The sequence below is a fragment of the Apodemus sylvaticus genome, chromosome 13, assembly GCF_947179515.1.
Source record: "Apodemus sylvaticus chromosome 13, mApoSyl1.1, whole genome shotgun sequence".
NCBI classification, from domain to species: Eukaryota; Metazoa; Chordata; class Mammalia; order Rodentia; family Muridae; genus Apodemus; species Apodemus sylvaticus.
This window is the reverse complement of record NC_067484.1, coordinates 69800024-69814771: the sequence shown is the minus strand read 5'-3', so window position 1 is coordinate 69814771 and position 14748 is coordinate 69800024. Positions and strand designations below refer to the sequence as shown.

The following is a 14748-nucleotide window of genomic DNA, read 5'->3' as shown; positions in this document are numbered from 1 at the left end:
TCTTCCAAACCAGATGTTTCCCTTTACAAGAAGCTCCTCCTCGGCATGTTCTGAGGTTTTAAGCCGCTCCTCCACAGAGCGCCTCTAAAACTGATGCTTTCAACGTTTACTTCTGTCAAACGTGCTCTGTCCCCAAAGAGGATCATTCACTGGAGACCCAGCCCCACGCTACCACGCAGAAGAAATGGCGAGGGAACAAGGATGTAAGCAGGGATGACGTTGGCTGAGGTGGAAATAGCATTCCTTTTCCCTACAATTCTCATCCACCCTACTCTCTGCCGAGTACACGATGTGTGATGGGAACCGCTCAGGTCATTTACAAGAATGGAGACTGCAGCTCCTTCTCCACCTGGGGTCACTCATGTCCTTCCTCCAACCAGCAACAAGGGGTGATATCTTGCTCTGCCCTGAGCAGAAGCAGGAAGCACAGCCTCCAGATCGGCATGCAATCATTTCAGGTGCAGCTAGCATGGGCAATATTCAAGACTTCTCCACGAATGCCTCCCCCGTACTTCTAGGTTCCACTTCAGAAGAACCAGCTTCTCTAGACTGACAAGTGAGGGAAGCAGAGTTCCTGGCAAATGGCTGTCCTTAAGCCCTGACTGAGCTTGCAAGGGAAAAAGACGTTGGCTTTAGAGTATCTCAGTGAAGAGGTCATTTAAAGCTTTAAGGACCAAGGCGTGCCCAGACCCATAGCTTAGGGTCTTCTCGGTGTTGGTCTGAAGCACTAGGTCCTGGAGAGGCCATCTGGATGGGATCGATGTCAGTATCTGGCCAAGACAATTTAATATGCATGCTATTAAGAGTCAGATGAACCTTACTAGAGATGCAGGCAGATCTGTGACAGTTCAAAGTTTCTCCTATCCCAGGTCTTACTCACATCTTCCAATAGAGACTGTAAGATCTAAAGTCCAAGGGAGGATTGGAGATTTCATCATAGAATTTTCTGGATTTTTTTTTTTCTGATGATGATGGGGCTGAGGAGGAGCTGCTGCCTTTAGGTTAAGAGTGGGCAAATCAGAGGGACTGACGAGGAAGGAGGGTGATGAAGGAAGTATCAGGTAAGGCAGTCAGTAAAATCCATGAGAAGAGGCTGTATATAGGAAACTAGGAAACTGGTACACAACTATAATTCAACAGGAGGGCTGTGGTGGTAGGACTGACAATTCTAGACCTGCTTAAGCTACTTAGGAAGTTAGGGTCTCAAAAGACAGACAGACAGACAGATGACAGACAAAAAAGAGACCCAAAACTAAAAAGTAGCTAATTAATTAAATGAGAGAGCGATAGAGAGATCGACTATGTAACAGCCACACAAGCTGCCTTCTACAGAAATATCCCCTACCCTTTCACAGAAAAAAACTTCATTTATGAGCCTTGGGTTCACTCTGACTAATAGGCTATGTCTGACACTTTCCCCTCCCTCTTTAAAAAAAAAAAAAAACTCTTCACATTATCTTTCCCTTCAGCTGCATCAACTGACAACAGAGCTGAGAGAGATGCCCCAGTCCATGCCTTCCTGTTTTCACCTACTTAATCTGCTGGTGTAAGCAAGCACAGGAAGGTGAGAGTCCACGCAAGGAGATTGTGCCCGCAGTCCCAGGCCCGGAGAAAGAGACTTGTGGCTCAAAGAAGGTTGAATGTCAGAGCCTCCTGTTGAGACCATGACCAGTTGCCCTCAGGACTTGCTGCTGCTGGGCTAGCAGAAAGTAAGTTCCTTACAGAGAAACTATACTGACCTCCATATTTCTCACCCAATACTTCAACCAAGCAGACATAGAAAATGCCTAATTCCTAGGAAGGAATAGTGTAGAGAGAATCTCTTATAAGCACTACCTGTTAATTAAAAAGTCGATGGCCAATGAACTAAGGCAAGAAATAGGAGGTGGGACACTGGCAGGAAGAGAGAGGATTTTGAGAAATAGTGAGCAGACAAAAGGGAGATTTGCCCCAGGGAACTCGGAGGAGATGAGGAGATGCACAGTGTAAACCAGAAGGAGCTGAAAGGGAAAAGCTGGACGCTAAGAAAGAAGTGGATAGGACTGAAGAAAGGTAACTAACCAAGTGGTAGACATACGATAGTTTGAATGGGTTAATGTGCGCCTCTTTGAAATTAAAAGATGGTTCTAAGAAACTATGCTCCCAGAAGCCCCCAATTGCCTACCAAGTAAAAAGAGTACAGTAAACTCTGAACTTAGCTTACTACAAAAATGGTACCTGGCCACACCTCTTGAGGCACTTGTTCTGACACACGAGCAAGTGAGATAAACAAGTACCACTTGACACTCCTGTGGGAGTCAGAATGGAGAATATTTGGAAAGCTCAGGTGGCAGGAGAAAGTGCTAGATGTCTCAGAATGCCAACTAACCAATCAGAAAGGAAAGTCATGCCAAAATATTGCCCTATGTGAAGAAAATTGCCAACAGAGAATTCTAAAGTTCAGGAAAAGAGGGAGCTGCTTGCAAGAATATGGAGGACACTAGCCAGGCAGGGTGGCTGCACGCCTGCAGTCCCTGCACTTGGGAAGCAGAGGGAGGATTGATGCAAATATGAGACTAGCCTGATACCTAGAGTGAGTCTCAGGCTAGACAGGGCTACACACCTCGAAAAACCTGTATCAGACAAACAGTAATAGTGATGATTCTGTGAGAAGATCATGGGCCCTCCAGAAAAACACTGAACTGAAGGATGCCTAAGGTCTAAGTGTTGCCCTTATTGAAACAGCTGGAGATGCTTGCCAAAGCAGTTCTGGTCCCTTGGCTTGGGCTGTCATTTGAGTGATTTCAAAATGTGTCTAAGCCAAAAAATAAATGGGCAGAGACATGTCAGTCAGTGAAGCTGGTGACAAATACTAAGACTGGAAGAATAAAACCCGAATAATTCTTCAGGATCTATGGCCAGCCATAGGTACCATAGGCTACCTATAGGTTAATGGTACCCACAGAGAGAAAGAATCCAAAGCAAGAAGTCTTGTTCTGTAAACATCTAAGAAGCAAAGTATTTCTATCAGATTCTACACAGCAATCAACAAATTAATTAAATAAAATTAAATGCACAAACTGCAAAACTGCCACCTGTGACATGACCTCGTTACTTCTCTGACTATGGGCCACTGTCAGATTTGTCCCAACTTAGGCATAAAGGAGCCAACCCCTAGATCTGGAAACCCCAAATCAAATCGGTGAGTCAAAGAGTCTGCTTTGAAAATACAGAAGCTTTCAGCCTGGTCCTGGGATCTTTCAGCAACTCCCCCTGACAGCTGTAAAATGTAAGCTACAATCTGTTGAAGTCAGAGCAGGGACCCAGCAGGACTACAACAGTTCATTCACCCCGTGAGCGAAATGCGATGTTTGAAGAAACACTGACAAGTCTGGGCCTTAGACTTCGTGTTTGTGAAAACGAGAAAACAGTATTTACCACAGATGTCCCCCCAAAGTGACCACAACATACTCACAAGCCCATCAAGATCTGAAGCATATTTGCCCGCCCCAAGGTCAGCATCCAGGCCCAGGGACTCCCATGGGCTATCCTAAAATAAGACTGCTCTTACACAACCCATCTTCCTCTCACTACCCCTGCCCCTCCCCACAAACCCAACCCAGTAACTCTCAGACTCAGCTTAGTAGAAACATCTGGGTGAAAAGGATAGCTCTGTGTATACTTTTCTGTACTCTGTACACGTCTACTTGACATTTTTGTTTATCCACCCTTCCTGCTTACATTGCTCTAGGTTAATAAGAAGAAACATTTGGTCAGGCTTGGTAGCAGATGCCTTTAGCCCCAGCACGTGGATGTCAGAGGCAGACTGATCTCTGAGTTCAAAGCCAATTTGGTCTGCATAGGGAGGTCTTAACTAGCCAGGGCCACATAGTGAGACTCAGTGAAGAAGAGAAGGGGAGTGATATACTCCTTTTATATCGCTATATTCATAGCTGTATTCATAGCAATTCCATTAAAAGACCACCATTCCCATTTTATGGGAAAGTAATTCACCCAGTAACTCCCATCCGGAAAACACAAAAGATGATTTCCAAGGCCAAGTCCACCTGACCAGAAGACTGAAGTCCTTGGTCATTACACTTGTATTTAGTAGGATTTTGTGTGTGTGTGTATGTGTGTGTTATACAGCAAGGGCATATTTTCAGAAACCTCATCTAACATCATAATTAATAATGAAAGTCTGGATGTTTTCCTCCATGAATAGAACAAGGCTGGCTGCTCTCAGCACTCCTATTCAACATTGTACTTGGCAGCCCCAGCCGGTGCAATAAGGGAAGAAAAAGAAAGAAATGACAAACAGAAAGGAAAAATTGAACTTTTTTGCTGACAACATAATCATGTGCATAGAAAGTCCCAACAATTCCAAAAAGGAAAAGCGCTACTGGCACATACGGGGAAAAAAAGTGAATTTATTAGGGTCACAGGATACAAAATCAACATTAAAAATAGAAGGGTGTGTGGGGGGTTTCAGCTCAGTTTGTATAACATCACGAAGATGTAGCCTTTAATCACCATCACCACACCCAAAAAGAATTGCTGTTAATATCATCAGCTTTCCGTAGGCGTGGTTTATGGATCAAGAGACTGTACTGTGTAGCTGTGCCTGTGGTAGGTACTTCTGTGCAGAATGCACGTGGGCTTTCATCTTGTCTTTATCTCCTAAGAAAAGCATGTCAATAACAACAGAGCTTTGACCTCACATGAGGTATTATGCATAATTTAGAGACAGCTCTAGGAGGATGTCTAGGTTATGCACAAACACTGTTGTATCCATAAGGGACTTGAGCACCTACAGATTTGGATATTAGGGTCATGGAACTGGTGTCCCTTGGATACTGAGAGGTAACTACTAGCAATGAGAAATTAGAAAATGAAATCAAGTTAATAATACCATTTACAATACCATCGCAAACCATGAAACACCTTAAAATTGACAAACTACATCCACATTCATGGATAACCAAATATTAGCAAGATTTTTAAAAAAAGATTTATTTATTATTATATGTAAGTACACTGTAGCTGTCTTCAGAGACCCCAGAAGAGAGCATCAAATCTCATTACGAGGTAGTTGTGAGCCAGCATGTGGTTGCTGGGATTTGAACTCATGACCTCCGGAAGAGCAGTCAGTGCTCTTAACCGCTGAGCCATCTCTCTAGCCCACCAAGATTATTTTGTTTCTTTGTTTTAGACAGAGTCTCTCTACATATCCCTGTATATCCTGGAGTTCACTATATAGACCAGGCTGGGCTTTCACTCACAGGGATCTGCTTGCCTTTGTTTTCAATGTGCTAGGATTAAAGGCATACGCCATCATGACTGGTTTATATTGTTTTTGGTTTTGTCTTATTAATTATTTTTTGCGTGTCTGGATGTTTTGCCCGCATGTTTGTCTGTGTACCACTTGTATGTGCCTAGTGCCCATGTAAGCCAGAAGAGGGATTCACAACCTCTGGAATTGGAGTTAAAGCAGGTTGCGAAACACCAATGTAGGTCCTGGGAATCGAACCTGTATCCTGTGGAAGAGCAGTCAGTGCTCCCAATAGCTGAGCAAGCTTTTTTTTTTTTAAACTAAGACTTCAAATGCTGCTCACACAGGTAAGAACAAACTCATCAACCTAGCGTTCAGACGAAAGGCACTATCACCCTAGCTCAGAGCACCTGGCCTGTTTCCTATTTCTCACTTCCTTCCTTGTCTGTCTGTCAACCACAGACACGGCCTTCTAGTACTGTGAATGCTGCTCTCTGCATGGAACCAATTTGTTTTGTTTTGTTTTTGTTTTTGAGACAGGATTTCTCTGTGTTGTCTTGGAACTCAGAGATCCACTTGCCTCTGCCACCCAAGAGCTGGGATTAAAGGCATGTACCACCATGCTCAGTGAATTGATTTTAATTAATGGATTCATCTCGCTTTATCCTCAAACTACTCTCACCACACCCATCTCTCACTTGGAATCACATCTCAAAACTCTCCAACAGATACGGCTGCCATTCCCTTCATGACGCCCTGGCACCCCTCTCAAGCACTGTGTTGTCATAACTTACAACATTTCATACAGTCTAAGTTGCACTGCTGTTACATCTGTGTAGTCCAGAATTGTAAATTCACTGCTAACGGGATCTATCGCCAATTTGTTGAAATAAACATCTAAAGGATAAACAATTTAAAAATCCCTTTAAATAACCAAACCTTTGGGATCCAGATCACATGGCTGTCAAAACAGAATTAATGCTACCCTGAGTGTTGAACAGTCGGGGTTAGGTGTTCAGCCCTGTGGTGACAGACCTTCTTTTCATACAATTCTGAGTTAGTTCATTTTGGTTTTTGTTAGATGGGCCAACACCAAGATCAAGGCCAAGTAAAACATCTCAGCCTAATGGACAAGGACAGTCCATTCTCAGCCTCCATAAAGCAGACAAAGAGGAAAGGGGTGGGGAGCCAATGTCCTTAAAACAGAGTACGGAATCCATGAATGATTTTTTTAAAAAAAAGACACAAAGGATTCTGCATCCAGAAAAAGCATCGAGAGTAACCTGGCTGTCATATCTTGGCAGGAGTCTTAGACACAGAAATCATGAGGATACCAGTGCCTCTCGGCCTTTCTGGAAACATCTGCAAGGGGAAGTGAAATGTCAACCTGTGGTTGAAAATATTTAATCCCAACCCAGGGTTTCTAACCCACCTTTGACCATTTCATTTCTGGATAAAAGACAAATATGACCTTTATATTTATAATAAGCCTTTATTAGCACCAATGCTGGGCAGACACCTACCCTCTGTGCTATTAAAATCTATTTCCTGTCAATAACCCCGAGTTCTTACTCACTATGTTTCATCTGTGTTGCTCTTAACTCCGTTTGGCCAGCCCTCAGGGCCATGCTTTCTTGACTCCTAACCGATGACATCTTTCTACTCTCTTCACCCTCTTCTCTCTCCTCTTGTGGTCTCCTCAAGCCTGCGAACCCCTAGCTCTGCCTGTCTCAATTCTGACCAGCTATAGGCTGTAGGCATCCTTATTCACCAATCAGAAATAACTTGGGTGCAAGGTCACATAGCATCACTTGTGGTCCATGTGAGGATGACTCTCTTGTCTCTGGGGCAACCGAGTCTTGCCCCTACCCCTGAACTTAGCGTTACAATACAGAGCAACAGACCAAACCTCAACATCAAGCCCTTTTACCCACCCTGGAGGCTAGCAACACAGCCGTGTGCTGAGCAGAGGCTCACAGAAGTATTGGCTTTGGAGGTGCTCTGCCTCTGTCCCAGAAAAGGTCCCTGGAGAGGTGTTTGGCTCTCACTGCATATACAAAGCGGGAGGGAATGTGACTGTGGTTTGAGCTCATATGCCACACTCTCCTTGAAGCGACTAGCTGGGGAAAGAGTCCTGGATTCAACTTGATTTCATAATTACCAGAAGCATCACAGCTGATTGGCAGCAACTGATTTCAATCAGTATAATTCGTCTTTTGACCCCAGCTTGGCAAAAGGCTTCCCAAGTCTTTGCCTGGGTTCTAGGGCGTCTTCTTCATGTCATCCGAATGCCCTCCATCCACTTGTCCTCCATGTCTGCCCAGTTTCTTACAGCCTTTCATGGGTCTCTAGCTCAGCTCGATCAGTTTGTGTGCATTGTTCTCTTTTACATTTATTTGTTTGTTTATTCATTGGCGTATGTGTGTGCACCTGCTACTGAGTGTATGGAAGTTGGGGGACAATGTGTAGACCTCAGTTCCCTTCTTCCACAGTGTGGATTCTAAAGCTCTAACTCCAGTGGTCAGCCTTGACTCTCTGGGCCTTCGTGCTGGCTAGGCCTGTGGACTTTAATTTCATAAAAAGGCTAAACATTTCAGCAAAGAGTGGGTTTGAGATGTTTGGGTGGATTAACTGGGCATTTTGACAACGTAGTTTCTCCTTTAGCATGCTTAATTATGATGTTTAACAGACATTTTTGCAGTTTGAGATGACACTTTCAAAACAAAATTCTCTCCCAGTAATGACTTGGACCCTGCCACTCAAGGGAAAAATCAGCAGATTGTGTAAGGATTTTATTTGAAATTGGCATTCTCTTTTGTCATCTATTTTTTTTCTCACTGAAAAGGAAAAAAAGGTGATATTGGGTTTTAAATTTTAAGCGTTCCAGTTGCTTTGTCACAAAAACTAATTGTAAAGACGAAAAAGAAACATTTTCAACTTCGTCATGAGTTTGCTCTTTCGCAGTCAACTCAGCCACATTGCTCTGGAGTAGCGGACTTCATCCCTTAAAACTCACAAACTAGATTTATCTCTATGTGCAAATTCTAAATAGTCAGTGGGCTGAGAAGCTTAACCCACTAGGGATGGTAGAAAGCAATCCCCATTTCACATCCAAATTCAAAACTGGGTGGGAGCAAATCTTTAGTAAAATTTATACTAACACCATTTCAACTTTTGAAAAGAAAAATCCAAGAATATGTTGTTTAAAACTCTACAGGGTTCTGGGCTTGTAACCAGGGCTGCATAGTAAGTCCATGACTCAAAAAAAAAGACATGCAGACTGATATTGATATCACCATTCCCCTTTCCAAGTCAGTATCTAAAGCACTGGATGCCACTAAGCCAACTGAGGGGGTAAAGACTGTTTATTATATTTCATATTTATTTTCTCTTCTACTTAACCAAAAGCACTTCCCTGATTTTCTCAAACACTCTAATCACTTACCTTTGTGTGTGTGTCTGTGTGTGTATAAATATATATATGCATACATATATACATTTACATATACATATACATACACATACACATACACATACACATACACATATACATATACATACACATACATATATGCATATATATGCATGCGTGTACACACACACACACACACATCTACACACACATTACCACATGGTTTCATCAGGTAGGTCCTGACTCACTGGAACTCACTATGCTGGGATTGAAGGTGTGCACCACCATGTGTGGCCATAGACTATGTTTCAATAGCTCAGCATCTAAAAACTAAGTTGAGATTTTAGATTCTAATCCTAGGATTGTATTTGTGAGGTAAAATGTGGATGAAGTGAAAAAGAAAGGTTTTGACTAGATAGCTTGACACAGAAAAGAACTTGGAAGTAACAGAACCCAAGTAGTTAAGATCTTGGATTGTGACATGTGAAAATTTTACCATAAAATTGTCTTGATGGCAAAGTTGACACACTCCATTCACAAATAAAATAAAACAAAATAAAATAAGAATAAAAAATTAAAACACTACTTTGGGGAAAATGCCTTTTAGAAAAAGACATATTTCAAAACCAAACAACTGTTTTAGAGCAGGTAGCTGAAGGCAGACAAAAGGAAACCATGCAATTTATACTCTGATGGACTTGCTGAGTTTTGAACATTAGCAATGTGTTTCTTATATAAAAACATAAGTGTAGTTTCATTTTAAAAATAAGCTGTTAATCAGAGAATAACATTTAAAAGCTCTGGATAATAAAGGATTGGTAAGAAGTACAAATGCCTTGATTAGGAGCTAAGAGGAAGTTAGTCATTTAGACTGTTAACCAGGCTCCTGGGATCCCAAAACATTTGCAAACCAAATTAATAGTTCCTTTCTTTGCATCCTAAATTAGGGGGGGATGGTAACCTACCTCCTCCTACCTTCACCCCAGAAAGCATCCTCTCCAGCAAGACCTTCCTACCTCTCAGATCCCATTAGCAGCAGTTACCACACTGATAAAGCCTATCAGTGGCCTAGTACTCTAATTAATAAGGGCTCCTTTGGAAGGGGGGGCAAGAAAAGAAAAATGGGTTCCCATAGTGACAAGTAAAGGCTATCTTCAGACTCATTCTCCACCCCCACCCCCACCCCGGGTCACAGATCAGGAAGTTGAGTGTGTTTCAACATGAATTTGGAAGCTCTTTTTTTGAACTTCACTTGACTTCATCCATTCAAAAGACTGTCTCATCTAGACACAATACCAACCTCTGCCAGGGGCAAGGATGAGGACAAAAGGGATCTCAGAGATAAGATGTTATTTCTGTCCCACAAATTCCATTCTACAGAGGAAAGCAGTCACCCAAGAAATAATGGCATAGGGTGGCAACTGAGCCCCTGAACCTATAACCAAGCCCCTGGGACAGGCCGGTTTCTAATCTGGTTTCCCTCTTCCATCTTCAAGCTGCAGCACAGCTGGCTTCCCAGCTGGCTGGAAAGAAAAGATTCTGCAAATAAACAGCGTTTTAAAAATATTTGGCCATTTTTGCTATACTAAGTTCTGTGAACCACCTTCCTCTAAGATGGCAATGTGGGTGGCAGATTGATTTCAAAGTCCACAGAAGCACATCACGCACTGGAGAACCACAAGTCAGCAAGTCCCAAAAGAAGACACGATCTTCTTTCCCACTGTCTCCTCTCCCGCATCTGTTCAATTAGGAAATGGCTTAAAAACATGTATCTGAGAAAGCAGTTACACCAAATATGTGTGAGCACATCTTACCAGTGAGCACTGTGTAAGGAACAGGACACACCTGCAGCCTGAAACAGAGTCACACAGTCCTTCTAGGGCCTTTGTAGCTCTACCTCTCCTTCCCACAGAAAGCTCAGAAAACATCTCCATATATGCAAATTACTTAACAATAGAAAGATTTTACTCTTTACCACTAGAGGTAGTCATTTTGATAGATGCTATACATTGGATCTATAAAATATGCCCCTTTGGTTCAGCATTGCTCTCAGAGAGATCCCTCTGCCACACTTCACAGCTGCAACAAGCCTTTATGAGGACCTTTTGGAAGGGGTCCAGTATGACCCTTGGTTTGGAATGACTTAGGATTGTGCTTTAAGTACACTATTTCCCTCCACGTGGCACATTATCTCTAAGTCTCCTTCCCAAACACTGCTTGCAGAAGACCTCCCCAGGAGCCACACCTCTCAAGCCCAGACAGCTCAGACCTGAAACTGGCATAACAAAGTAACGATTCAACCCCAGTTGCTCAATATAACAGCCACAATGACAGTTTCCAAGTGCCAGCTTCCCTATTTTGCAATGGGCAAATCTGCTCCAAGGAGAGAATGTTCCCAATGACCCTGTGGCCCACAGGGCTTTCTTTAGAATAGAAAACAGAAAATGAATGTGTTAGCTATTTCCTGCTGAATACAAGGAAGGTGTTGTGGTTAGTTAGGCCGATTTTGTTTCCTCATTTAATATACCATTACAGCACATGTTTTCTTTATTCATATAGTAGAAAATAAGAAAATTCAATTTATATTCTTCTGTCATATTATCTCCAATTCCATAAGTCTCCTCTCACAGAAATGCCCTTTAGTTTCTAATCCTCTTATGTAAAGCTTCTCTGATCCTATCTCTACACTATCATCCTTTCTTTCTGTATTCCAAAGTATTTACTGCTATATACATTTCTGCTCCTCGATAATTTATGACGTGTGAGGGCCTTCCCTTTACAAGTGATTGCAGTCCTAAATTTACCTCTGCAAGAACCATACTACACATAAATAATACGAGATGCCCAGAGTCTGAAAGCAGAGTCCATCTGTGACCTCCAATCTTTCACGAGCTCTGCATTCAACTGTTGAAACTATTAAATGTAAAGGGAAAACAACCAAGGTGTGAGGAAGGAGACTGCAGGGGACAAAAGGCAGGGATGCCTGCTCAGATAGTGGCTGACTGACAATAGCTATCAGTCCTCAGTGACCCTGAGGAGGGATCATGTGGAGACACGTACTGTGCATATTCAGGACAGAAACTGTCCTTGGACAAGGTTCAATACATGTTTTTACTATCCACTTCCCCCTGCACAACACAGTTAGTTCCACAATTCCCCCAAGGGATCTCAGATAAAATACTTAATAGAATAAAAAAGAAAAGGGAAGAGAGACACTCCGAGCTGGCCTCAACTTGTCCACGTAAAGCATTTCAGAGCATAAAACCCAAGTTAAAAAGCAGGCAACAACATTGCTTAGAATATTATCCAGACCATAAACTGCTGTCATTCCGGAAGTTTTTCTCTCCATGGTAAGATTCTTCCAAGATTCTTCTCATTAAAGTGATCCGGGGTTTAGTACTGTGCTTAGATACACTCCCACAACTAACTGCCTAAAATTTGCCTCTTAGAGGAGTGGGGGCGGGGAGGGAGAGGGAAGCGTCCAAAAGTCAAAGGCATTGATCGCTCTAAAAAGATGAAAGCAGAAAAATGTCCAACTAGGTGTTATACATTATTTTTGCTACTACACTACCCAGGTTTAGTCAATAAATTGATAAACACACCACCCACTTCTATAAGAGTTCTGGACATCTATCCCAATCCAGGGATTCAACAGTCCAGGGTTAGACTAAACGCCACAGATTCAGCCTTTAAAAAAAAAACCAAAAAACCCCATCTTATTGAGAAATCAGTGGGACTCAGAGACAAGAAGAAAGGACTGTTTAAAGTGTCATTTCTTTAACTCATGGGAGACCTTCACTCTGGGGCCGCACAGATAAGCAGGCTAGCGTTTCGTTTACAATGCCCTGCATTCCTGTGCAGCATCCAGCATTGTGAAGATAGAGGCAGATGCAGTCAATGCATCCCGCCAGGATGATGTTAGAGCTGAACTTCAAACATTCAGCAAAAGCAAGTTACTCCCACCACCACCACCACCACCACCACCACCACCACCACCACCACCACCAAAGCCCAGGTAAGATACTTCACAAACTGCTAAAAGAGTGTCTGCTCACTAGTTCTGGGTGTTAAAGAGGGAAGGTTGAGCTACTAGCTTAGCAAAGACAGGCGAAGCACAACGGAGGAAAAACAGCCCAGAGCCACATGGAGAACGGGGAACAGTAGCAGAAAAAGTCCAACTCTGCCTGCGCCAGCGGTGTGGATGGGCAGAGCAACGGAGCTGGGAGAGGAAGGAGGGGGCGGGGGCGATCATTCCCTAGGAGAACTTGTAAGCGGAGGCCTTCACAGCCTGGGAGTCTGCCCAGCTGCTCCTGTAGACCCTGCCAGCCTGGGCAAGGCAGGCCCCCGGGAGCTGAGCGGGCGAGGCCTCCGAGGGTCACTCCTGACTCACTGAGCCTCAGGCCAGCGCCTCCCGGACCTCACCGTCTTCCCTTCCGCTACTGGGCTATGATGGCAGCTTTCCAGCCCCACATGCCATACATCAGCCGCAGATCTCTGTTGGCACAGGCCAGCGCCTCCCCACCAGCTCTCGCCCCTAGCGCACACTTTGAGCCTGATTCTCCTTCTCCCCAAACCCACACCCTCACCTACCCGCGACCGGTTCCCTGTTCAGGGGCGGCCCCACCCCCCGGCGGCCGTGCACTGCCAGGCCTGGGCACCTGCGGCACCTCTCCGCCCCACCCCCACCCTCCACCACCTCCCTCCTCCTCCCCCCCTTTCTCCAGCAGGAGGGGGCGACTCACCGCAGTCAGTGCACAGGATCTTGCCCACCTCTTTCTTGATGTTTTTGCCGTTAGGGTCGACCGGGGCAAAGGCTGTCTTAAAAACTAAGGGCTGCTCGGTGGGCTCCAGGAAAAAGATGTAGCGCTGGTTCCTTTCGAGCGGCGCACAGGAGCCCACGCTGATCACCTGCTCGCGCTGCAGCCCCCCGCTCCGGAGCGGCCACTTGTCCAGCACCTTCACCAGCGCCACCCGACCCGAGGCGGGCGGCTCTCGGGTGCTGTTAGCGCTGGAACCGCCTGCCGGGGCCAGTCCCTGTACCTTGCCCTCCACCACCACGGGTGCCTTGTACGCCTGGTCCTGCACCGACTTGAGGCTGGGCGAGTAGCAGGCGAGTGACACACCGAAGAGCAGCATCGAGAAGCCGGGGGCCGGGTCGCGCCTCATGCCGCCGGCGGCTGCGGCTCGCGAGCGGGCGGCGGCTCTCCGGGCTGCGGGGCTGCGGGGCTGCGGCTGTGGCTGCGGCCGCGGCTCTGGGGGCGCAGCGGGACGGAAGATGCTGCTGCTGCTGCTGCTGCCGCCGCTGCTCTCGCTGCTGCTCACGCTGCTGCTGCTGTTGCTGCTGCTGCTGGTGGTGGTGGTACTGCTGCTGCTGCTGCTGCTTCTGCTGGTGCTGCTGCTGCTGTCGCTGTAGCTGTAGCTGTAGTTGTAGCTGTAGCTGTGGCTGTAGCTGCTGCACCGAGCCTTCTCCAGTGGCGGCGGCAGCGCTGAGCAGCAAACCTGCCGCATCTGGCCAGGCCATTTGGGGGGCTCCGCCGCTCAGCCGCCGCCGCCTTGGGAGGGGAAACAGAGCCCTCTGGAAAACCGGAAACAGCGTAACGTTAGCGCCTCGAAGCCCTCCACCGGCAGCCCGGGGAGGTGGCCCAGCCAGGGCAGGGGACAGGCGGCAAGTGGGCCGCGATGCGCAGCCCGGGCGCAGCGCAGCGCTCCCTCCCTGTGCGCCAGGACTTGGAGGAGGATGCGGAGGATGGGACGCCCGCCCACTTGCTCTCTCGCGCCCCCTCTATCCCCGGACCTAGTCAAGAGCGTGGCTTCTGCAGGGGAAGCTTGGAACTGCACTGCTTTAGTGCCCGCCTTCAGCCCGCAGGGGCGCGGGAGAAATCGTGCCACCCTTTGCTCTTGGGATTTATAGGCATGACAATGGTGTTTGGTGCGGTGAGGTGAGGACGGCTTCTGATAGCATCCCAAGAACAGAGGAGTAGGAGTAGGACTCAGGGCGTGCCTCTCTCTGCCCTAAGCCCTAGACTATAAGTATCAGAGAGGGAGACAGGGCCAGGATGGAGCGCCTGCTTCTTGCCTCTTCTTT

General features: G+C 45.8%; 1 protein-coding gene across 2 annotated transcripts in view; it reads right to left on the bottom strand.

The window, feature by feature from the left end:
- The window catches only part of Nrg2 (neuregulin 2), a 184560-nt gene extending 170165 nt beyond the window's left edge, over positions 1–14395 (bottom strand). For both annotated transcript variants that reach the window (XM_052155396.1, XM_052155398.1), the window contains exon 1: positions 13406–14395. In XM_052155396.1, the coding sequence (XP_052011356.1) occupies positions 13406–14171 (766 nt within the window). In that variant the 5' untranslated portion in view covers positions 14172–14395. The remainder of the gene's footprint in view (positions 1–13405) is intronic.
- Positions 14396–14748: the final 353 nt, after the last annotated feature.